This window comes from Heterodontus francisci, unplaced genomic scaffold, assembly GCF_036365525.1.
Source record: "Heterodontus francisci isolate sHetFra1 unplaced genomic scaffold, sHetFra1.hap1 HAP1_SCAFFOLD_352, whole genome shotgun sequence".
NCBI lineage: Eukaryota > Metazoa > Chordata > Chondrichthyes > Heterodontiformes > Heterodontidae > Heterodontus > Heterodontus francisci.
The window spans coordinates 409972-434679 of record NW_027141164.1 but is presented as its reverse complement, the minus strand read 5'-3'; the positions used below and the strand labels follow the sequence as shown (position 1 = coordinate 434679).

General features: G+C 46.8%; 1 protein-coding gene across 2 annotated transcripts in view; it reads left to right on the top strand.

Moving 5' to 3' along the window:
- The window catches only part of btbd9 (BTB (POZ) domain containing 9), a 227644-nt gene extending 204708 nt beyond the window's left edge, over positions 1-22936 (top strand). For both annotated transcript variants that reach the window (XM_068026775.1, XM_068026776.1), the window contains exons 9-10: positions 1523-1601; positions 21602-22936. In XM_068026775.1, coding sequence (XP_067882876.1) covers positions 1523-1601; positions 21602-21778 — 256 coding nt within the window. In that variant the 3' untranslated portion in view covers positions 21779-22936. The remainder of the gene's footprint in view (positions 1-1522; positions 1602-21601) is intronic.
- The last annotated feature ends 1772 nt before the right edge of the window (positions 22937-24708 follow it).

Below are 24708 nucleotides of genomic sequence, written 5' to 3'. Positions count from 1 at the left end.
GATAGACATATGGATGAAAATGGAATAGTGTAGGTCAGATGGTTTCACAGGTTGGCGCAACATCGAGGGCCGAAGGGCCTGTACTGCGCTATAATGTTCTATGTTCTATACAGGGCCTTGGTGAGGCCACACCTGGAATATTGTGTGCAGTTTTGGTCTCCTTATCTGAGGAAGGATGTTCTTACTATAGAGAGAGTGCAGCAAAGGTTTACCAGACTGATTCCTGGGATGGTGGGACTGACATATGAGGAGAGATTGAGTCGGTTAGGATTATATTCGCTGGAGTTCAGAAGAGTGAGGGGGGATCTCATAGAAACCTGTAAAATTCTCACAGGACTTGACAGGGTAGATGCAGGAATGATGTTCCCGATGGTGGGGGAGTCCAGAACCAGGGGTCATAGTCTAAGGATACGGGGTAAACCTTTCAGGACTGAGATGAGGAGAAATTTCTTCACCCAGAGAGTGGTGAGCCTGTGGAATTCGCTACCACAGAAAGCAGTTGAGGCCAAAACATTGTATGTTTTCAAGAAGGATTTAGATATAGCTCTTGGGGCGAAAGGGATCAAAGGATATGGGGGGAAAGCGGGGACAGGTTACTGAGTTGGATGATCAGCCATGATCATAATGAATGGTGGAACAGGCTCGAAGGGCCGAATGGCCTACTCCTCCTATTTTCTATGTTTCTATGTTAGAGCAGAGAATGCTGAGGGGAGACCTGATAAAGGTATACAAAATTGTGAGGGGCATTGATAGGGTAGATAGGAAGAAACTTTTTCCCTTAGCGGAGGGGTCAATAACCGGGGCTATAGATTTACGGTAAGGGGCAGGAGGTTTAGAGGGGATTTGAGGAAACATTTTTTCACCCAGAGGGTGGTTGGAATCTGGAACGCACTGCCTGATCAGGTGGTAGAGGCAGGAACCCTCACAACATTTAAGAAGTATTTAGATGAGCACTTGAAATGCCATAGCATACAAGGCTCCAGGCCAAGTGCTGGAAAATGGGATTAGAATAGATAGGTGCTTGATGGCCTCAGGGCTTGTTTCTGTGCTGTATAACTCTGACGTGAAAACTAAGACTGTGCTTTAGGATGATGTCGCCGAGGAGCAGCATGTAGCTGAGAAATAGGGGGGGCCAGAGGATAAATCCTTGCGGGACACCAGAGGTAACCGTGTGGGAACAGGAAGAGAAGCTATTGATGGTGATTCTTTGGCTCTGATTAGATCGATCAGATTGGGACCAGATGAGTGCAGTCCCACCCACTGGAGAGCAGTGGATAGGCTTTGGAGGAGGTCAACCAAGTCTGAGGCTGCAGATAGGCCAAGAAGGACGAGGAGGGAAAGTTTACCACAGTTACATAGGCTGTCATTTGTGACTGATAGCTATTTGGTGCTGTGACGGGGCTGAAACCTGTTTGGGGATACCTACTCATTCAGAAAGGATCCTCTCAGTGTGTGTATTGATCCTGATTGGCCAGTTAAGTATCACTGCTCTCTATATGTGACTGTCCTGTCTTGTTTCCAGATCGTGGCAAACTATCAGCTTTGAGCGACAGCCTGTGGTGTTTATCAGGATTGTGGGAACGTATAACACAGCAAATGAGGTACTATTTTACTGACAAATGTTGGGACATGCCAATCTGTGTTTTTGAAGGAAAGGTCAGAATGGAATTCTTTAGGAAGGAGGTCACAGGAAATTCCTCAATTGGCGGGAATGGACAGACCAGATACAACTAGTATACACAGAAGGGCCTTGGTTTAACATCTCATCCAACAGTGCAGCAGTCACTCACTGCTGCGCTGGAGTGTCAACCATGATTTTTGTGCTCAAGTCCTGCAGTCATCGAGTCATAATGGCCCATGAGGTCCATGCCAGCTCTATGTAGAATAATCAGATCTGTGCCATTCCCCTACTCTATCCCTATAGCCCTGCGTGTTTATTTCCCTCAACTGCCCATTAACATCCTTTTGAAGTCATTGATCGTCTCTACTTCCACCATCCTCATGGGCAGTGAGTTCCAGGTCATTACCATCCACTGGGCAAAAACGTTCTTCCTCACATTCACCCTGCATCTCTTATCCAAAACTGTCAATCTGTCTCCCCTAGTCCTTGTACCATCAGCCAATGGGAACAGCTTTTCCTTGTCGATCTTATCTAAACCTGTCATAATCTTGTACAACTCTATTAAATCTCCCCTCAATCTCCATTGTTCTAAGGAGAACAAACCCCAGCTTTTCTAACCTAACCTTGTAACTAAAATCCCCCATCCCTGGAACCATTCTGGTAAATCTCCTTTGCATCCTCTCAAGGACCCTCACATCCTTCCTGAAGTGTGGTGACCAGAACTGGACACAATACTCTAACCAGGGATCTAACCAGAGCTTTATAAAGGTTCAGCATAACTTCCCTGCTTTTGTACTCAATGCCTGTATTTATGAATCCCATATTCCCATATGCTTCACTAACCACTCTCTCAATATGTCCTGCCACCTTCAAAGATCGATGCACATGCACCCCCAGGTCCCTCTGTTCCTGCACACTCTTTAGAATGGTGCTGTTAAGACTATAATTGCCTCTCTCTATCCCTTTGTCTCTTGGACAACTGTGGATTAATTAAGGAAAGCCAACACAAATTCATCGAGGGCAAATTGTGTTTAACTAGCTTGAGTTTTTTGACGAGGTAACACAGAGGGTTAATGAGGGTACTGTGGTTTATGTGGTGTATATGGACTTCCAAAAAGTGTTTAATAAAGTATCACATAACAGGCTTATCACCAAAGTTCGAGCCCTTGGAATAAAAGGGACAATAGCAGTGTAGATATGAAACTGGCTGAGTGATAGGAAGCAGAGTAGTTGTGAATGGTTGTTTCTCAGACTGGAGGAAGGTACATAGTGGGGTTCCCCAGGGGTCAGTATCTGTCAGGAAAGTGCTAGAAACGATTATGAGGTAAGTCTTAATGCACTTAAAAAGGCATAGTGTGATCAGACAAAGTCGGCATAGTTTTCCAAAAGGAAAATCCTGTTTGCCAAATTTATTCGAGTTTTATGAGGATGTAACTAGTAGGGGAAATAAAGGGGAACCAGTGGATGTCGTATATTTGGATTTCCAAAAGGCATTGGATGAGGTGCCACTCAAGAGGTCCATACAGAAATTAAGGGCTCATGGGGTTGGGGGTCATATGTTGGTGTGGATAGAGGATGGTTAACAGACAGGAAGCAGTGAATAATGGTGTGCTAGAAGGGTCAGTGCTGGGGCCTCAGCTATTTCCAATCAATATTAATGACTTAGATGAAGAGATGGAGTAATGTACTTAGGTTTACTGTTGATACAAAGGTAGGTGGAAAGGTAAGCTGTGAGGAGGATACAAAGAGGCTGCAAAGAGATATAGACAGATTAAGTGAGTTGGCAAAGAGGTGGCAGATAGAATGTAATGTGGGGAAATTGTTGGGGTGAGGTTGTTCATAGGAAATAGGAGCAGGAGTAAGATATTCAGCCCCTCAAGCCTGCTCTGCCACTCAACCAGATCATGGCTGATCTTCTACCTCAATGCCATTTTCCCGCACTATCCCCATATCCCTTGAAATCTTGAATATCTAGAAATCTATCGATCTCTGTTTTGAACATACTCAATGACTGAGCCTCCACTGTCTTCTGGGGCAGAGAATTCCAAACATTCACCGCCCTCTGAGTGAAGAAATGCCTCCTCATTACAGTCCTAAATGGCCTACCCCTTATTCTGAAATAGTGTCCCTGAGTTCTAGCCCTCCCAGCCAGGAGAAACATCATTCCTGCATCAACACTGTTGAGCCCTGTAAGAATTTTGTAAGTTTCAATGAGATCACCTCTCATTCTTCTAAACGCTAGAGAATACAGGCCCAGTCTCCTCAATCTCTCATCATAAGATGATCCCGCCATCCCAGGAATTAGTCTGGTGAACCTTCGTTGCACTCCCTCTATGGAAAGTATATCCTTCCCTAGATAAGGAGACCAAAACTGCGCACAATACTCCAGGTGCAGTCTCACCAAGGCTCAATACAATTGCAGCAAGACATCTTTACTCCTGTACTCAAATCCGCTTGCATTAAAGGCCAACATACCATTTGAGGTCCTAATTGCTTGTTGCACCTGCATGTTATCTTTCAGTGATTTATGAATAAGGACACCCAGGTCCGTTTGGACATCAACACTTCCCAATCTCCCACCATTTCAGAAATACTCTGCATTTCTGTTTTTCCTACCAAAGTAGATAACTCCACATTATATTCCATCTGCCATGTTCTTGCCCACTCACTTAGCCTGTCTAAGTCCCCTTGAAGCCTCTTTGCATCCTCCTCACAACTTACATTCCCACCTAGTTTTGTCTCATCAGCAAACTCGGAAATATTACATTTGGGCCCCACATCCAAATCATTTATACAGATTGTGAATAGCTGGAGCCCAAGCACTGATCCTTGTGGTACCCCACTAGTAACAACCTGTCATCCTGAGAATGACCCATTTATTGCTACCCTCTTTTTTTGGCTGTTAACCAATTCTCAATCTATGCCAGTATATTACCCCCAACCCTGGGTGCTCTAATTGTGTTCACTAACCTGTGTGGGACCTTATCAAAAGCCTTCTGAAAATACAAATACACCACATCCACTAGTTCCCTCTTATCTATTCTGCTAGTCACATCTTCAAAAAACTCAACAGGTTTGTCAAACATGATTTCCCTTTCATAAATCCATGTTGACTCTGCCCAATCCTACCATTATTTTCTAAGTGTCCTGTTATCACATCCTTTATAATAGATTCTCGCATTTTCCCAACTACTGATGTAAGGCTAACAGGTCTTTAGCTCCCTGTTTTCTCTCTCCCTCCCTCTCTTAAGTAGTGAAGTTACATTTGCTACCTTCCAATCTTCAGGAACAGTTCCACAATCCATAGAATTTTGAAAGATGATCACCAATGCAACTACTATCTCTATGGCCACCTCTTTCAACACTTTGGGATTAGAATTAGAATTAGAATTAGAATATTACAGCGCAGTACAGGCCCTTCGGCCCTCAATGTTGCGCCGATCATCTGACCTACACTATTCCATTTACATCCATATGTCTATCCAATGACCACTTAAATGCCCTTAAAGTTGGCGAGTCTACTACTGTTGCAGGCAGGGCGTTCCACGCCCCTACTACTCTCTGCGTAAAGAAACTACCTCTGACATCTGTCCTATATCTTTCACCCCTCAACTTAAAGCTATGTCCCCTCGTGTTTGCCATCCTCATCCGAGGAAAAAGACTCTCACTATCCACCCTATCTAACCCTCTGATTATCTTGTATGTCTCTATTAAGTCACCTCTCCTCCTCCTTCTCTCTAACGAAAACAACCCCAAGTCCCTCAGCCTTTCCTCGTAAGACCTTCCTTCCATACCAGGCAACATCCTAGTAAATCTCCTCTGCACCCTTTCCAAAGCTTCGACATCCTTCCTATAATGCGGTGACCAGAACTGCACGCAATACTCCAGGTGCGGCCTCACCAGAGTTTTGTACAGCTGCATCATGACCCCGTGGCTCTGAAACTCGATCCCCCTACTAATAAAGGCTAACACACCATATGCCTTCTTAACAGCCCTATTAACCTGGGTAGCAACTTTCAGGGATTTATGTACCTGGATACCAAGATCTCTCTGCTCATCTACACTACCAAGAATCTTCCCATTAGCCCAGTACTCTGCATTGCTGTTACTCCTTCCAAAGTGAATCACCTCACACTTCTCCGCATTAAACTCCATTTGCCATCTCTCAGCCCAGCTCTGCAGCCTATCTATGTCCCTCTGTACCCTACAACACCCTTCGACACTATCCACAACTCCACCGACCTTCGTGTCATCCGCAAATTTACTAACCCACCCTTCTACACCCTCATCCAGGTCGTTTATAAAAATGACAAACAGCAGTGGCCCCAAAACAGAACCTTGCGGTACACCACTAGTAACTAAACTCCAGGATGAACATTTGCCATCAACCACCACCCTCTGTCTTCTTTCAGCTAGCCAATTTCTGATCCAAAGCTCTAAATCACCTTCAACCCCATACTTGCGTATTTTCTGCAATAGCCTACCGTGGGGAACCTTATCAAACGCCTTACTGAAATCCATATACACCACATCCACGGCTTTACCCTCATCCACCTGTTTGGTCACCTTCTCGAAAAACTCAATAAGGTTTGTGAGGCACGACCTACCTTTCACAAAACCGTGCTGACTATGTAGATCATCAGGTCCTGAGGATTTATCTACTTTCAGTCCCATTAATTTCTCTAGCATTTCTGGGAGGGTTTTTTGGATCTTTTTCTCCATGAAGACAGGCACAAATTATTTGTCGAGTTTCTCTGCCATTTCCTTATTCCCCATTATCAATTCTCCTGTAGTTAACCCACACTTGTCTTTGCTCATCTTTTCCTTTTGGCGTGCCTATAGAAGCTTTTGCAGTCTGTGTTTATGTTTCTTGCTAGTTTACTTTCATATTCTATTTTCTTTTTCTTTATCAGTTTCTTGGTCCTCCTTTGCTGAATTCTAAAATGCTCCTGGACCTCAGGCTTATGACTTTTTTGGCAAATTTATATCAGCCTCTTCCTTTAATCTACTGTAATCTTTAACTTCTCTTGTTCGCCATGGTTAGATCATAGAATCATAGAAAGTTTAAGGCACAGAAAGAGGCCACTTGGCCCATTGTGTCTGTGCCGGCCAAAAAACGATCCACCTATTCTAATCCCACCTTCCAGCATTTGGTCCGTAGCCCTGCAGATTACGGCACTTGAGGTGCACATCCAGACTTGCTTTTAAATGAGTTGACGGTCTCTGCCTCAACTACCCTTTCAGGCAGTGAGTTCCAGACCATCACCACCCTCTGGGTGAAAAGGTTTTTCCTCATCTCCCTCTAATTTTTCTACCAATCACTTTAAATCTATGCCCCCTCGTCACTGACCTCTCTGCTAAGGTGAATAGACCCTTCACCTCCACTCTATCCAGGCCCTCTCAAAATGTTATACATTTCTATCAGATCTCCCCTCAGCCTTCTCTGTTCCAAGGAGAACAACCCCAGCCTATCTAATCTTTCCTCATAGCTGCATTTTTCCAGTCCTGGCAACATCCTTGTAAATCTCCTCTGTACCCTCTCTAGTGCAATTACATCCTTTCTGTAATGAGGTGACCAGAACTGCACACAGTACTCAGGTTGTGGCCTAACCAATGAGTTATACAGTTCCAGCATAACCTCCCTGATCTTATATTCTATACCTCGGCTAATAAAGGAAAGGATTCCATATTCCTTCTTAACCACCTTATCGACCTGTCCTGCTACCTTCAGGGATCTGTGGACATTCACTCCGAGGTCCCTCACTTCCTCTACACTTCTCAGTATTTTCCCATTAATTGTGTAATCCTTTGCCTTGTTCGACCTCCCCAAATGCATCACCTCACACTTCTCCAAGTTAAATTCCATTTGCCACTTTTCTGCCCATCTGACCAGACCATCAATATCTTCCTGCAGTCTACAGCTATCCTCCTCGCTATCTACCACACGGCCAATCTTTCCAGCTGGTTTACTATGCCTCAAAGGAATATAAGTTTGTTGTAAACCATGTATTAATTCTTTAAATGCTAGCCATTGCCTGTCTACTGTCATATTTTCGAATGTTTCCCAATCTACCACAGCTAACTTGCCCCTCATACCTTCATAGTTTCCTTTGGTCAGATTGAAGACCTTAGTTTCGGATTGAACTATTTCACTTGCTCAAAGCAAAATTCTATGGTTCTTCCCTAAAGGCTCCTTTACAACGAGGTTATGAAATAGCCCTTTCTTATTGCACAATACCGCATCTTAAAAAAAAGCTTGTTCTCCAGTTGTTTCCCCAATATACTGTTCTAGAAAGCCATCTCTTATACACTCCAGGAATTCGTCTTCCACAGCTTTCGCGCTAATTAGGTTTACCCAGTCTATAGATTGAAGTCCTGCATGATTACTGCATTACTCTTGTTACATGGAACTCTAATTTCCTGACTTATACCATGTCCTACAGGCCCTATAAACAACTCCTACCAATGTTTGCTGCCCCTTGTTGTTTCTTAGCTCTACCCAAACTGATTCTAAACCTGAATCAGTTCTGATGAAAGGTCACTGACCTGAAACGTTAACCCTGCTTATCTCTCCACAGATGCTGCCTGACCTGCTGATCTTTCGATCTAAGATTCTCTCTCACTAATGTACTGATCTCATCCTTTATTAACAGTGCTACCCCACCTCCTTTTCCTTTTTGCCTATCCTCCCTAAATGTCGAATACCCTTGAACGTTCAGTTCCCAGCCTTGGTCACTCTACAGTCACATCTCTGTAATAGCAATTAGATTATACCTGTTTTTATTATTCATTCATGGGATGTGGGTGTCGCTGACCAGGCCAGCATTTATTGCCCATCCCTAATTGCCCTTGAGAAGGTGGTGGTGAGCTGCCTTCTTGAACCGCTGCAGTCCATGTGGGGTAGGTACACCTACAGTGCTGTTAGGAAGGGAGTCCCAGGATTCTGACCCAGTGACAGTGAAGGAACGGTGATATAGTTCCAAGTCAGGATGGTGTGTGACTTGGAGGGGAACTTGCAGGTGGTGGTGTTCCCATGTATTTGCTGCCCTTGTCCTAGTTGGTAGAGGTCGCAGGTTTGGAAGGTGCTGTCGAAGGGGCCTTGGTGCATTGCTGCAGTGCATCTTGTAGATGGTACACACTGCTGCCACTGTGCGTCAGTGGTGGAGGGAGTGAATGTTTATAGATGGGGTGCCAATCAAGCGGGCTGCTTTGTCCTGGATGGTGTCGAGCTTCTTGAGTGTTGTCGGAGCTGCACCCATCCATCCATCACACTCCTGACTTGTGCCTTGTAGATGGTGGACAGGCTTTGGGGAGTCAGGAGGTGAGTTACTCGCCTCAGGATTCCTAGCCTCTGACTTGCTCTTGGAGCCACGGTATTTATATGGCTACTCCAGTTCAGTTTCTGGTCAATGGTAGCCCCTAGGATGTTGATAGTGGGGGATTCAGCGATGGTAATGCCATTAAATGTCATGGGGTGATGGTTAGATTCTCTCTTGTTGGAGATGGTCATTGCCTGGCACTTGTGTGGCACGAATGTTACTTGCCACCTATCAACCCAAGCCTGGATATTGTCCAGGTCTTGCTGCATTTCTACACGGACTGCTTCAGTACCTGAGGAGTCGCAAATGGTGCTGAACATCCCCACTTCTGACGTTATGAAGCAGCTGAAGATGGTTGGGCCTGGGACACTACCCTGAGGAACTCCTGCAGTGATGTCCTGGAGCTCAGATGATTGACCTCCAACAACCACAACCATCTTCTTTTGCGCTAGGTATTACTCCAGCCAGCGGAGGGTTTTCCCCCTGATTCCCATTGACCTCAGTTTTGGTCGGGCTCCTTGATTCCATACTCGGTCAAATGCTGTCTTGATGTCAAGGGCAGTCACTCTCACCTCACCTCTTGAGTTCAGCTCTTTTGTCTGTTTGAACCAAGGCTGTAATGAGGTCGAGAGCTGAGTGGCCCTGGTGGAACCCAAACTGAGCATCACTGAGCAGGTTATTGCTAAGCAAGTGCCACTTGATGGCATTGTGATGACACCTTCCATCACTTTACTGATGATTGAGAGTAGGCTGATGGGGCGGTAATTGGCCGGGTTGGACTTGTCCTGCTTTTTGTGCACAGGACATACCTGGGCAATTTTCCACATTGCAGGGTAGATGCCAGTGTTGTAGCTGTACTGGAACAGCTTGGCTAGGGGCACAGCTAGTTCTGGAGCACAGATCCTTCAGTACTATTGCTGGAATATTGTCAGGGCCCATAGCTTTTGCAGTATCCAGTGCCTTCAGTCGTTCCTTGAAATCACACGGAATCGAATTGGCTGAAGTTTGGCATCTGTGATGCTGGGGACTTCAGGAGGAGGCCGAGATGGATCATCCACTTGACACTTCTGGCTGACCTTGTCTTTTGCACTGATGTGCTGGGCTCCCCCTTCATTAAGGATGGGGATATTTGTGGAGCCTCCTGCTCCTGTTAGTTCTTCACTTCTATTTGTGCTGTCAATTTATCTATCCTTGTTGCGAATGCTGTGTGTATTCAGATAGAGTGCCTTTAATTCTGTCTTATTATTTTCACAACCTTTACTCTTTCCTTATCTGCTGCTACACTCTCAAGTTTGAATGCTCTGTCTCTTCCTGCTACACTCTGATTATCAATTCCCTAATTGCTACCTTGCTTTCTTGCCCCCTCCTCTCTTTAATGTACCATATCTTCTCTCACTTGATCCCTCGCTCCTGCTATTTAGTTTAAAGCCCTCTCTACTGCCCTAGTTCTACGTCCGGTCAGAACACTGGTCCCAGCACAGTTCAGATGTAGGTCGTCCCAATGGAACAGCTCCCACTTTCCCCAGTACTGGTGCCAGTGCCCCATGAATCGAAACCCATTTCTCCCACACCAAATTTTGAGCCACTTTGGTCGTAAGAATACAAAGAACAAAGAAAATTACAGCACAGGAACAGGCCCTTCGGCCCTCCAAGACTACGCCGATCCAAATCCTCTATCTAAACCTGTCGCCTATTTTCTAAGGGTCTGTATCTCTTTGCTTCCTGCCCATTCATGTATCTGTCTAGATACATCTTAAAAGACGCTATCGTGCCCGCGTCTCCCACCTCCGCTGGTAATGCGTTCCATGCACCCACCACCCTCTGCGTAAAGAACTTTCCACGCATATCCCCCCTAAACTTTTCCCCTTTCACTTTGAACTCGTGACCCCTAGTAATTGAAATAGAAGAGCAGAATATTTTTTAGAAGACATGAAACTTGAAGATGTTTATGTTCAGAGAGACTTGTGTGTGCTCAGAAAGTTTACATGTACGTACCGCAAGCAACTAAAAAGGCAAATGACTTTGTAAGAATTAGAGTACAAGAATAAAGAAGTCTTTCTACAATTGTGCGGGACTTTGGTGAGACCATACCTGTAATACTGCGCACAGTTTTGGTCTGTGTATTTAAGAGAGGATATTTTGGAGGCGGTTCTGCGAAGGTTCACTGGATTGGTCCTTGGGACAAGGAGGTTGTCCTATGATGAGAGACTAAGTAAATTGGACGGAAATTCTCTGGGGTTTAGCAGAATGAGAGCCGATCTCATTGAAACATACAAGATTCTGAAGGGCCTGGATAAGATAGACACAGAGATTGTTTCCGTTGGTCGAGGAATCTAAAACACGGGGGCACAGTCTCAAGATAAGAGGCTGATCATTTAGGACTGAGATGAAAAGAAATTTCTTCACTCAAAGGCTTGTGAATCTTTGGAATTCTCTGCCCCAGAGGGTTGTGGATGTTCCATGGTTGAATATATTCAAGATTGAGGTAAACAGATTTTTGGTGTCTCAGGAAATTAAGGGATATGGAGAGTGGGCAGGAAAGTGGAATTGAAGCCCAAGATCAGCCATAATCTTTTTGAATGGCGGAGCAGTCTTGATGGGCCGAATGGTCTACTCCTGCTCCTATTTCGTGTGTGCTTATGAGAGAATACGAGAATAGATCGGCAGCTAACGTAAAAGGGAATCGAAAGGTCTTCTATAGGCATATTAACAGGAAAAGGGTCCTCAGAAAAGAGGTGAGGCCAATTTGGGACCAAAATAGAGATTTATTGGTCGAGGCAAAAGGCGTGAGGTACTAAATCAGCACTTTGCATCGGTCATTGGCAAGGAAGAAGACTTGCCAAAGCAACAGTACACATGGAGGTTGGCAGGATACTGAGTGAGATTAAAATAGATAGAGGAGGTACTAGAAAGGATGGCAGTATTTAAAATGGATCAGTCACCAGGACCGGTTCAGATGCATCTGAGGGTGCTGAGGGAAGTAAGGGAGGAAATTGTGGAGATATTGGTCATGATCTTCCTATCCTTCTTACATACAGGGGTGGTGCCAGTGAACTGGAGAATTGCAAAGATTACATCCTTTGTATCAGTGTTTACTAAGGAAGAGGAAGCTGACAAAATATCGGTAGAAGTGGAGATGGTAGAGGTAATGGATGGGGTGAAAATTGATAGGCAGGATGTACTGGAAAGGCTGGCTATGCTTAGTGTAGATAAGTCACCTGGTCCGGATGGCTTGCATGTCTGGTTGCTAAAGGAAGTGGGGGTGGCGATAGCGGAAGGGCTTGTCATAATCTTCCAATCTTTCCTGGATATGGGGGAGGTGCCAGATGTGGCACATGTGACGCCCTTATTCAAGAAAGGGTGTAAGGACAGCCCTAGCAACTACAGGCCAGTTAGTTTAACATCAGTGGTGGGTAAGGTTTTAGAAATAATAATCAGGGAAAAAAATCAACGGGCACTTGGAGAAGTTTAAGTAAATTAAGGATAGTCAGCACAGATTTCACCAGTTCTGGTCACCACACTTCAGGAAGGATGTGAGGGTCCTTGAGAGGGTGCAGAGGAGATTTACCAGAATGGTTCCAGGGATTGAGGATTTTAGTTACAAGGTTAGGTTGGAGAAGCTGGAGCAAAGGAGATTGAGAGGAGATTTAATAGAAGTGTACAAGATTATGAAAGGCTCAAATAAGATAGACAAGGAAAAACTGTTCCCATTAGCTGATGGGCCAAGGACTAGGGAACACAGATTGAAGGTTTTGGGCAAGGCATGATGTGGCAGTGTGAGGAAGAACTGTTTTACACAGAGTGGTAATGACTTGAAACGTGTGCCTATGAGGGTGGTGGAAGTGGAGACGATGAATTATTTCAAAAGGAAATTGGATGGACACTTGAGGGAAATAAGCTACCGGGATGGAGCAGGGGAGTGGGACTGTTTGGGTTGTTCTGCAGAGACTCGATGGGCCAAAAGGCCTCCTGTGTCATAATGACACTATGACCTTGTTCAAGAGAGTGTGTAAGGACAAGGCCAGCAACTACAGGCCAGTTACTTTAACCTGGGTGATGGGAAAGCTTTTAGAAATGATAAATCAAGACAAAATTAACAATCACTTGGACAAGTGTGAATTAGAGTCATAGAGTCGTACAGCATAGAAACAGGCCCTTCGGCCCACCACGTCCATGCCGACCATAATGCCTATCTATACTAAACCCACCTGCCTGCATTAATTCCATATCCCTCTATGCCTTGCTCATTCAAGTACCTGTCCAGATGCCTCTTAAATGTCACTACTGTTCCTGCCTCCACCACCACCTCAGGCAGCTCATTCCAGATACCCACTATTCTTTGTGTGAACAATTTACCCCTTTGATCCCCTTTAAACCTCCTCCCTCTCATCTTAAATCTATGACCTCTAGTTTTAGTCTCGTTGAGCTTTCAAGATGGCTCCTGGGCTGGAAGCTCCCTAGGAAGCTCCCTTGCTGTTCAACTCTATCCATGGCCATCTGCTCCCATCCCTAACGTTTTCTCCCCCAATCTGCCCTCTTAAACTGTTTAAATTCCCCTGGCTCTTTAAATCAGTTCATTTTAGCCCTATCTAAAAGTTAACAGTTAGTTTAGTGTATGTTACCTGGGCCCACTGCCCTCCCCCAGCCACACCTGCTCTTTGTTTTCTCAATGAAATTGATCCGGATGAAACTGACGAGCACAGCTGCCGATACTTTAATCTCCGATCCTGCTGTCTTCACAGTCCAGAGTGTCTGCAGCCACGGCATGCGGTAAGTCCATTGAGGTGAAGAAGGAGCTGCGGGACCCGAGAGAAGTCCTGGGAAAAGGTGCCCCGAACACCCAAAACATCCACGAACGGCCCCCCCGGCCGCAACTTCAAAGCGCCCGCGGGAGATGGCTCGGAGAGCATCTGCAGCGCACTGTCGGCAATGCTGCATGCCTTTATTTAAACCACTGCAAAAAAAAAAACCCTTAGCAAATGTAATCACCTCTAAGTCTGCCAAATGATGCTTCACCTCCCGAAGGACGTAGATGAGCTTTCCGGACGTCGATGGTGGGCACTGAGGAAATGGCTTATTACCTGCACCAGATTCCACCCCCCCTCCCCCCCCCTTTACCCCCCTTCCACCCCCCCCCCACCCCCGTCCCCTTCCCTGCTCCACCCTCTCAGCTCACCCCCTCACAACCCCGTCCCAGCCCGCCCCCCCCTCGCACCATCTTCACCCCGCACCCCCTTCCCCTGCACCCCCCCCCCCCCCACCCCCTCCCTCTACCCCTCCCCCTTGCATCCCCTCCTCCCACCGGCACCATCCTACACCTGTGTAGGGGCCCCAACAACCCCACTGCCTTGTGGGCGTCTCGGGAGAGACCAAGGCTAAGGGAGTAAACCCTAACAGAAAATCCGGAGCGGAACCCCGTAGGCGGTCATGTGTCACCTTTGGCATGTTTCCGGCAGTTCCTGCAGCCATACTGGTGCCAAACGTCGTGTCCTGCACTCCTTTGGACCCCACCAGAAAGGCCGAGAGGGGGGTTTTGACGACTGGGCAACTCTCAACCTCCATAAATTTGCCCAGGCATGCGCCATGGAGAGGTCACTCCATAGTTGCCTCACAGCGACTGAAACAACACGGAAGGCAGCAGTTACGGGTTATAAGTCCAGATAAATTGGCGTAGAAACTGGGCGCCACGGGTTGCCTTTGTCGGTGGGAGAGGTCATTGCACCTCACTGGACAGCTACCGCCCGCCTCAAACCGGGCAGCCCCCGGTCAATAAGGTTCTGTCCCGCCACAGTCTGCCTGCTTCAATGGCTGCTTGGAGCTCAGGGTCATTGCCCGAAAGGTGGACTGATACACCGCACCAAACAACATGAAAAAAGGAAAGAAGGTACCAGCCCTTCGCTTTGCAAGCTGGAACGTCAGAACTATGTGTCCTGGCCTGTCGGAAGACCTTACACAAATCAACGATTCTCGGAAGACCGCCATCATTAACAACGAGCTCAGTAGACTCAATGTGGACATTGCAGCACTTCAGGAGACTCGCCTCCCCGCGAGTGGCTCTCTAGCAGAGCAAGACTACACCTTCTTCTGGCAGGGCAGGGATCCTGAAGAACCAAGACAGCATGGAGTGGGCTTCGCCATCAGAAACTCCTTGCTCAGCATGATAGAGCCTCCCTCAAATGGCTCGGAACGCATACTGTCCATCCGACTGCTCACCACCTCTGGTCCAGTACACCTACTCAGCATCTATGCTCCAACACTCTGTTCCGCACCTGAAGCTAAAGACCAGTTCTATGAACAACTCCATAACATCATTAGCAGCATCCCCAACACCGAACACCTATTCCTGCTGGGGGACTTTAATGCCAGGGTTGGGGCCGACCATGACTCATGGCCCTCCTGCCTTGGGCGCTATGGCGTTGGAAGGATGAATGAGAACGGGCAGAGACTGCTTGAGTTGTGTACCTATCATAACCTCTGCATCACCAACTCGTTCTTTCACACTAAACCCTGTCACCAGGTTTCATGGAGGCACCCAAGATCACGTCGTTGGCACCAGCTAGACCTCATTGTCACAAGGCGAGCCGCCTTAAACAGTGTTCAAATCACACGCAGCTTCCACAGTGCGGACTGCGACACCGACCACTCCCTGGTGTGCAGCAAGGTTAGACTCAGACCAAAGAAGTTGCATCATTCCAAGCAGAAGGGCCACCCGCGCATCAACACGAGCAGAATTTCTCACCCACAGCTGTTACAAAAATTTCTAAATTCACTTGTAACAGCCCTTCAAAACACTCCCACAGGGGATGCTGAGACCAAGTGGGCCCACATCAGAGACGCCATCTATGAGTCAGCTTTGACCACCTACGGCAAAAGTGCGAAGAGAAATGCAGACTGGTTTCAATCTCATAATGAAGAGCTGGAACCTGTCATAGCCGCTAAGCGCATTGCACTGTTGAACTACAAGAAAGCCCCCAGCAAGTTAACATCCGTAGCTCTTAAAGCAGCCAGAAGTACTGCACAAAGAACAGCTAGGCGTTGCGCAAACGACTACTGGCAACACCTATGCAGCCATATTCAGCTGGCCTCAGACACCGGAAACATCAGAGGAATGTATGATGGCATGAAGAGAGCTCTTGGGCCAACCATCAAGAAGATCACCCCCCTCAAATCTAAATCGGGGGACATAATCACTGACCAACGCAAACAGATGGACCGCTGGGTTGAGCACTACCTAGAACTGTACTCCAGGGAGAATGCTGTCACTGAGACTGCCCTCAATGCAGCCCAGCCTCTACCAGTCATGGATGAGCTGGACATACAGCCAACCAAATCGGAACTCAGTGATGCCATTGATTCCCTAGCCAGCGGAAAAGCCCCTGGGAAGGACAGCATTACCCCTGAAATAATCAAGAGTGCCAAGCCTGCTATACTCTCAGCACTACATGAACTGCTATGCCTGTGCTGGGACGAGGGAGCAGTACCCCAGGACATGCGCGATGCCAACATCATCACCCTCTATAAAAACAAAGGTGACCGCGGTGACTGCAACAACTACCGTGAAATCTCCCTGCTCAGCATAGTGGGGAAAGTCTTTGCTCGAGTCGCTCTGAACAGGCTCCAGAAGCTGGCCGAGCGCGTCTACCCTGAGGCACAGTGTGGCTTTCGTGCAGAGAGATCGACTATTGACATGCTGTTCTCCCTTCGTCAGATACAGGAGAAATGCCGTGAACAACAGATGCCCCTCTACATTGCTTTCATTGATCTCACCAAAGCCTTTGACCTCGTCAGCAGACGTGGTCTCTTCAGACTACTAGAAAAGATCGGATGTCCACCAAAGCTACTAAATATCATCACCTCATTCCATGACAATATGAAAGGCACAATTCAACATGGTGGCTCCTCATCAGAGCCCTTTCCTATCCTGAGTGGTGTGAAACAGGGCTGTGTTCTCGCACCCACAATTTTTGGGATTTTCTTCTCCCTGCTGCTTTCACATGCGTTCAAATCCTCTGAAGAAGGAATTTTCCTCCACACAAGATCAGGGGGCAGGTTGTTCAACCTTGCCCGTCTAAGAGCGAAGTCCAAAGTACGGAAAGTCCTCATCAGAGAACTCCTCTTTGCTGACGATGCTGCTTTAACATCTCACACTGAAGAATGCCTGCAGAGTCTCATCGACAGGTTTGCGTCTGCCTGCAATGAATTTGGCCTAACCATCAGCCTCAAGAAAACGAACATCATGGGGCAGGATGTCAGAAATGCTCCATCCATCAATATTGGCGACCACGCTCTGGAAGTGGTTCAAGAGTTCACCTACCTAGGCTCAACTATCACCAGTAACCTGTCTCTAGATGCAGAAATCAACAAGCGCATGGGTAAGGCTTCCACTGCTATGTTCAGACTGGCCAAGAGAGTGTGGGAAAATGGCGCACTGACACGGAACACAAAAGTCCGAGTGTATCAGGCCTGTGTCCTCAGTACCTTGCTCTACGGCAGCGAGGCCTGGACAACGTATGCCAGCCAAGAGCGACGTCTCAATTCATTCCATCTTCGCTGCCTTCGGAGAATACTTGGCATCAGGTGGCAGGACTATATCTCCAACACAGAAGTCCTTGAAGCGGCCAACATCCCCAGCTTATACACACTACTGAGTCAGCGGCGCTTGAGATGGCTTGGCCATGTGAGCCGCATGGAAGATGGCAGGATCCCCAAAGACACATTGTACAGCGAGCTCGCCACTGGTATCAGACCCACCGGCCGTCCATGTCTCCGTTATAAAGACGTCTGCAAACGCGACATGAAATCGTGTGACATTGATCACAAGTCGTGGGAGTCAGTTGCCAGCATTCGCCAGAGCTGGCGGGCAGCCATAAAGACAGGGCTAAATTGTGGCGAGTCGAAGAGACTTAGTAGTTGGCAGGAAAAAAGACAGAGGCGCAAGGGGAGAGCCAACTGTGCAACAGCCCCAACAAACAAATTTCTCTGCAGCACCTGTGGAAGAGCCTGTCACTCCAGAATTGGCCTTTATAGCCACTCCAGGCGCTGCTTCACAAACCACTGACCACCTCCAGGCGCGTATCCATTGTCTCTCGAGATAAGGAGGCCCAAAAGAAAGAAAAAAGAAAAGAAGGAGTTTTAGTCACCCCTACTATGGGAAACAGACTCTGATTATCTACCCTATCTATGCCTCTCATAATTTTATATACCTCTATCATGTCCCCTCTCAGCCTCCTTCGCTCCAAGGAAAACAGACCCAGCCTATCCAGTCTCTCTTTATAACTCAAGCCCTCCAAACCAGGCAACAACAAAGAACAGTACAGCACAGGAACAGGCCATTCGGCCCTCCAAGCCTGCGCCGATCTTGATGCCTGTCTAAACTAAAACCTTCTGCACTTCCGGGGTCCGTATCCCTCTATTCCCATCCTATTCATGTATTTGTCAAGATGCCTCTTAAACGTCGCTATCGTACCTGCTTCCACCACCTCCCCTGGCAGCAAGTTCCAGGCACTCACCACCCTCTGTGTAAAGAACTTGCCTCGCACATCCCCTCTAAACTTTGCCCCTCGCACCTTAAACCTATGTCCCCGAGTAACTGACTCTTCCACCCTGGGAAAAAGCTTCTGACTATCCACTCTGTCCATGCCACTCATAACTTTGTAAACCTCTATCATGTCGTCGTTCCAGTGAAAACAATCTGAGTTTATCCAACCTCTCCTCATAGCTAATGCCCTCTAGACCAGGCAACATCCTGGTAAACCTCTTCTGTACCCTCTCCAAAGCCTCCACGTCCTTCTGGTAGTGTGGCGACCAGAATTGCACGCAATATTCTAAGTGTAGCCTAACTAAAGTTCTGTACAGCTGCAGCATGACTTGCCAATTTTTATACTTCCATTCAACTTTTGAGAGTTTCTGTCTGATGCCATCAAAATTAGCCTTCCCCCAATTTAGGACTTCAACCTGACACATCAACCACCTTCCCATCCTCATTTCCTAAGAGGAGGTCAAGTGTAGCCCCTTCTCTGGTAGGGCCATCCACATTCTGCTTCAGAAAACTATCCTGGACACACTTAACAAATTCTTCCCCATCTGATCCCTTTGCACTAAGGCAATCCCAGTCAATATTAGGGAAGTTAAAATCACCTACTATTAAACCCTATAATTCCTACACCTAGATGCTCCTCCACTTCCCTCTGACTATTGGGGGGCCTATAGTATAATCCCATCAAAGTGATCACCCCTTTCTTATTTCTGAGTTCTACCCATATGGCCTCGCTGGACATTCCCCCTGGGATATCCTCTCTAAGTACTGCCGTGATGTCCTCCCTAATCAATAGTGCAACTCCCCCTCCACTCTTACCTCCACCTCTGTCACGCCAGAAGGATCGGGACCCCGGAACATTGAGCTGCCAGTCCTGCCCATCCCTCAACCAGGTTTCCATAATAGCTATAATATCACAATCCCATGTACTGATCCATGCTCTGAGTTCAGGTTATTGAGGTCATCACTGAGCAGGTTATTGCTAAGCAAGTGCCGCTTGATTACACTGTTGATGACACCTTCCATCACTTTACTGATGATTGAGAGTAGGCTGATGGGGTAGTAATAGGCCGGGTTGGTTCTGCTTTTTGTGTACAGGACATACCTGGGCAATTGTCCACATTGCAGGGTAGATGCCAGTGTTGTAGCTGTACTGGAACACCTTGGCTAGGGGCACGGCAAGTTCTGGAGCACAGGTCTTCAGTACTATTGCTGGAATATTGTCAGGGCCCACAGCCTTTGCAGTATCCAGTGCCTTCAGTCATTTCTTGATATCACGCGAATCGAATTGGCTGAAGTCTGGCATCTGTGATGCTGGGGACCTCAGGAGGAGGCTGAGATGGATCATTAACTCGGCACTTCTGGCTGAAGATTGTTGCAAATGCTTCAGCCTTATCTTTCGCACTGATGTGCTGGGCTCCCCCATCATTGAGGATGGGGATATTTCTGGAGCCACCTCCTCCAGTTAGTTATTTAATTGTCCACCACCATTCACGGCTGGATGTGGCAGGACTGCAGAGCTTAGATCTGATCCGTTGGTTATGGGATCGCTTAGCTCAGTCTATCGCATGCTGCTTACACAGTTTGGCACGCAGATAGTCCTGTGTTGTAGCTTCACCAGGTTGACTCCTCATTTTGAGGTATGCCTGGTGCTGCTCCTGTCATGCCCTCCTGCATTCTTCATTGAACCAGGGTTGGTCTCCTCGCTTGATGGTCATGGTAGAGTGGGGAATATGCTGGACCATGAGGTTACAGATTGTGGTTGAGTACAATTCTGCTGCTGCTGATGGCCCACAGTGCCTCATGGATGCCCAGTTCGGCATTGCTAGATCTGTTCGAAATCTATCCCATTTAGCATGGTGATAGTGCCACACAACACGATGGACAGTATCCTCAATGTGAAGGTGGGACTTTGTCTCCACAAGGACTGTGCGGTGGTCACTCCTACCAATACTGTCATGGACAGATGCATCTGCGGCAGGCAGATTGGTGAGGACGAGGTAAAGTATGTTTTTCCCTCTTGTTGGTTCCCTCACCACCTGCCGCAGACCCAGTCTAGCAGCTATGTCCTTTAGGACTCGGCCAGCTCGGTCAGTAGTGGTGCTACCGAGCCACTCTTGGTGATGGACGTTGAAGTCCCCCACCCAGAGTACATTTTGTGCCCTTGCCACCCTCAGTGCTTCCTCCAAGTGCTGTTCAGCATGGAGGAGTACTGAGTCATCAGCTGAGGGAGGGCGGTAGGTGGTAATCAGTAGGAGGTTACCTTGCCCATGTTTGACCTGATGCCATGAGACTTCATGGGGTCCGGAGTCGGTGTTGAGGACTCCCAGGGCAACTCCCTCCCTACTGTATACCACTGTGCCACCACCTCTGGTGGGTCTGTCCTGCCGGTGGGACAGGACATACCCAGGGATGGTGATGGCAGTGTCTGGGACATTATCTGTAAGGTATGATTCCGTGAGTATGACTATGTCAGGCTGTTGCTTGACTAGTCTGTGGGACAGCTCTCCCAACTTTGGCACAAGCCCCCAGATGTTAGTAAGGAGGACTTTGCAGGGTCGACAGGGCTGGGTTTGCTGTTGTCGTTTCCGGTGCCTAGGTTGATGCCGGGTGGTCCGTCCGGTTTATTGATCTTGTAGCGGTTAGATACAACTGAGTGGCTTGCTAGGCCATTTCAGAGGGCATGTAAGAGTTAACCACATTGTTGTGGTCTGGAGTCACATGTAGGCCAGACCAGGTAAGGACAGCAGATTTCCTTCCCTAAAGGACATTAGTGAACCAGATGGGTTTTTACAATAATCAACAATGGTTTCTTGGCCATCATTAGACTAGCTTTTAATTCCAGATTTATTAATTAAATTCAAATTCCACCTTCTGCTGTGGTGGGATTTGAACCTATGTCCTGGGTCTCTGGGTTACTAGTCCACTTGTTTCCTATTGTATTAGGCTGGTGTGTGGTGGCTGCACAGTCTTTGAAGGGTTTAGACCCGACCAGTAAATGTGTTAATTGGGAAGAGTTTCTTCACTGACAGATTTAAGGTGATGGGCAAGAGATCCAGAGTGTTTATTTTGAAGCAGATGAGCCACGATAAGTGTTACATTTCTAACTGTAAATTCCCGTTGCAGGTTTTCCACTGTGTGCACTTTGAGTGTCCAGCACAGAGCAACGTCCGCCAGGAACCCAGTGAAGACTCGTCAGGAGCAAGTGATGAGTCAGAGTATAGGCGTGGGCATGATTTCTCAGTTGGAGTGCAAACTCAATCTGCTGCCAACACAAGAGCCAGGTCACAGTTCACCCACTGAGTTGGTGGAGTTTAGAAAATATCGTTCTGTATCGTTCTTTGGTCATCACCTTAAACAGACTGAAACTGACTGCAGTCAAGGTGAATGCCAGATACATTCATCCCTGTTTTTGCCCATTTGCACCACATGGAACTTTGGTCAGTCTGGCTTACAGAGTGAACATGTGCCAGTGCCGATCATTTCACTGATCCATGCATAACCAGTGTGTCATGAAATGTCATGTTTATGTCACACATCCAGTGGGTGGGAGGAAATGACATCAATGTCCTGCTTCCAATCAGGGACTGTTTGTGTCATCAGAGATGTAACTTGTCTTAACGCAGAGTCTAAAAGCAATTCCAACTCAGCCTAGCACCCATTCCTGTTGCTGCTTTGCAGTGTGGGAGAGGAAAGGTCCTACGTACTGTATGTTTGGAGAGTGAAGCCAACTCTGTGTTATAGACATGAACTAATGATTGATGTAAGCATGGGATTGAAGGCTGTGATTGTAACTGCTCTCCAGCCATTTATAGGATCTTCCAAAACTGCAGCCTGTCTCTTTTGGAGTGTGTAATGTTTCCTTGTTTTGGCCATTTTCACACGAGCTCCAGCTTTATCCTGGTCCTAATAAAAATTTGGTCAGGTGGATTTCTGATCCAGTGCTGGTTGAGCAAGTCGGGGCCTTGCCAGAGAGAAGCTGGAATTCTTTCTCATTGCTCAACTCGGGACAGCTTTAATTTAAGAGGCTGGTTTAACGTAGCATCTTCCATCAAAGGTGGGAGCCTTGTTGAATGATTACTGATTGGCCTTTAGTGCCTGAAAAGTCAATATTATTGTCCAGAATAAGCTTCGGAAATGTGCCAAACTGGAAACTATACATTCTACAACAAGGCACAAGAGGAGCTTCCATTTAAATTTCAGTTCATTGTGAATGCTGGAAATTCTTTAATTCTGACTGAGTCGATGATGAGACTGGGTACAGAGGTCTCGGCTTTGTTCTGTCCTGGGGTTGTGTACTGGGTCTCACATTGATCAACCTGTAGAAATGAGAGGACACTGCATACATTCAAATAGTGCCATTCTCAATCGCAAACTCTTGTTTAGAGTAGCAAACAAAACCAAATGTATTTCTTGTCTATACAATGGCTTCATTCTAATAAAAGCAGACAGTAGATCACATTGACACAGATTTCATTTAAATATTAGGCTCTTTATTGGTGCTGCAATAACTGTGTATGATTTCCCTGAGATAGCCAGTGTCACGGAATTGACAGAGTGAATGAGCAGTAGCTTCTTAGAATCAGGGAATCTCTCAGCCCAGAAGGAGGCCATTCAACCCATCGTGCCCGTGCTGGCTCTCTGAAAGATCAGTCCTGCTTATTGCCACATACCTGTTTTGTCTGTAATCCTGTAAGATGCTTCTCCTCAAGAACCTGTTTTAAAATTATTTATGGAATCATCTTCCACCACCTTCTCAGGTCAAGATTTCCAAATCCCAATAGCTCTGAGTGAAAACGTTCCTCCCCATCTCCCATTTCGATCCTTTACCAATGATTTTGAACCCATGACCTCTGGTTATTGACCGACTAGCCAGAGGAAAGTAGTTTATCCCCCTAATTATCTGACCAGTGATCCACGAGGCTCATTGTTGGCATTGGTAATCCGAATTTACATGAATGATTTGGGAGCAAGTAACTGACTCAGATTTCCCAGATGTGGGGGGTGTCACTAATACTGAGGAAGAATGCAGCATAATACAAGAATACACGGGAAAACTTGCAGACGGGGCTGTTAAGTGGCAAATGAAGTTTAATACAGATGAACGTGAGGGGATGAACTTTAGTAAGAAGGTCAGAAACTTCACCTGCACCTCAGAATATCCAAAGCTGAAAGGTGTAGAAGAGATCTCAGGACGCAGGTGAACAAATCTGTAAAAACAGCATTGCAGGTCAGAAAAGCAATTAAAAGTGTTAACAAAGCTGTGGTATTTCTTTCTAAGGCTACAGAATTCAGTAGAAGTGATGTTCTGTTTAAGTTATACAGCACCCCAGTCAGGTACAGTGAACAATTCCACTCTGCATGCTATAAAGAGGACATAGTGCAAAGAATATTGGCAAGCACGGTACCAGAACTGAGACATGAGAGCTGTTGAGGAAGATTGAACAGAGTGTGGCTGTTTTCACAATCACCCAATTGTTACAGTACACAAGGAGGCTATTCGGCCCATCGGGTCAGCACGAGCTCCCCGAATGAGCATTTCTCCTAGTTCCATTCCCCCATCTTCTCCCCATAACCCTGCACATTCTTCCTTTTTATATAACTGTCTAATTCCCTCTTGAAAGCCTCGACTGAACCTGCTTCCACCACATTCTCAGGCAGCGCATTCCAGACCTTAACCACTCGCTGCATGAAAAAATTTTTCCTCATGTTGCAATTGTTTCTTTTGCCAATTACCTTAAATCAGTGTCCTCTCGTTCTGGATCCTTCCATCAATGGAAGCAGTTTTTCCCCATCTACTCTGTTCAGAGCCCTCGTGATTTTGAACAATTCTATCAAATGCCTCTTAATCTTCTCTTCAAGGAGAACAGCCCCAGCTTCTCCAATCTATCCATGTAACTGAAATTCCTCATCCCTGAAACCATTCTTGTTCATTTTTACTGTACTCCCTCCAATGCCTTCACATCCTTCCTGAAGTGTGGCATCCAGAACTGACTCAAGGGGCCGAATGGCCTAATTCTACTCCTAATTAGCATGTTCGTAACTGGACACAATACTCCAGTTGAGGCCAAACCAGTATTTTATACAAGTTTAACATAAATTCCTTGCCTTTTTTTTCTTTCACAAGATGTGGGCGTCACTGGTTAGACCAGCATTTAATGCCCATCCCTAATTGCCCTTGAGAAGGTGGTGGTGAGCTGCCTTCTTGAACCACTGCAGTCCATGTGGGGTAG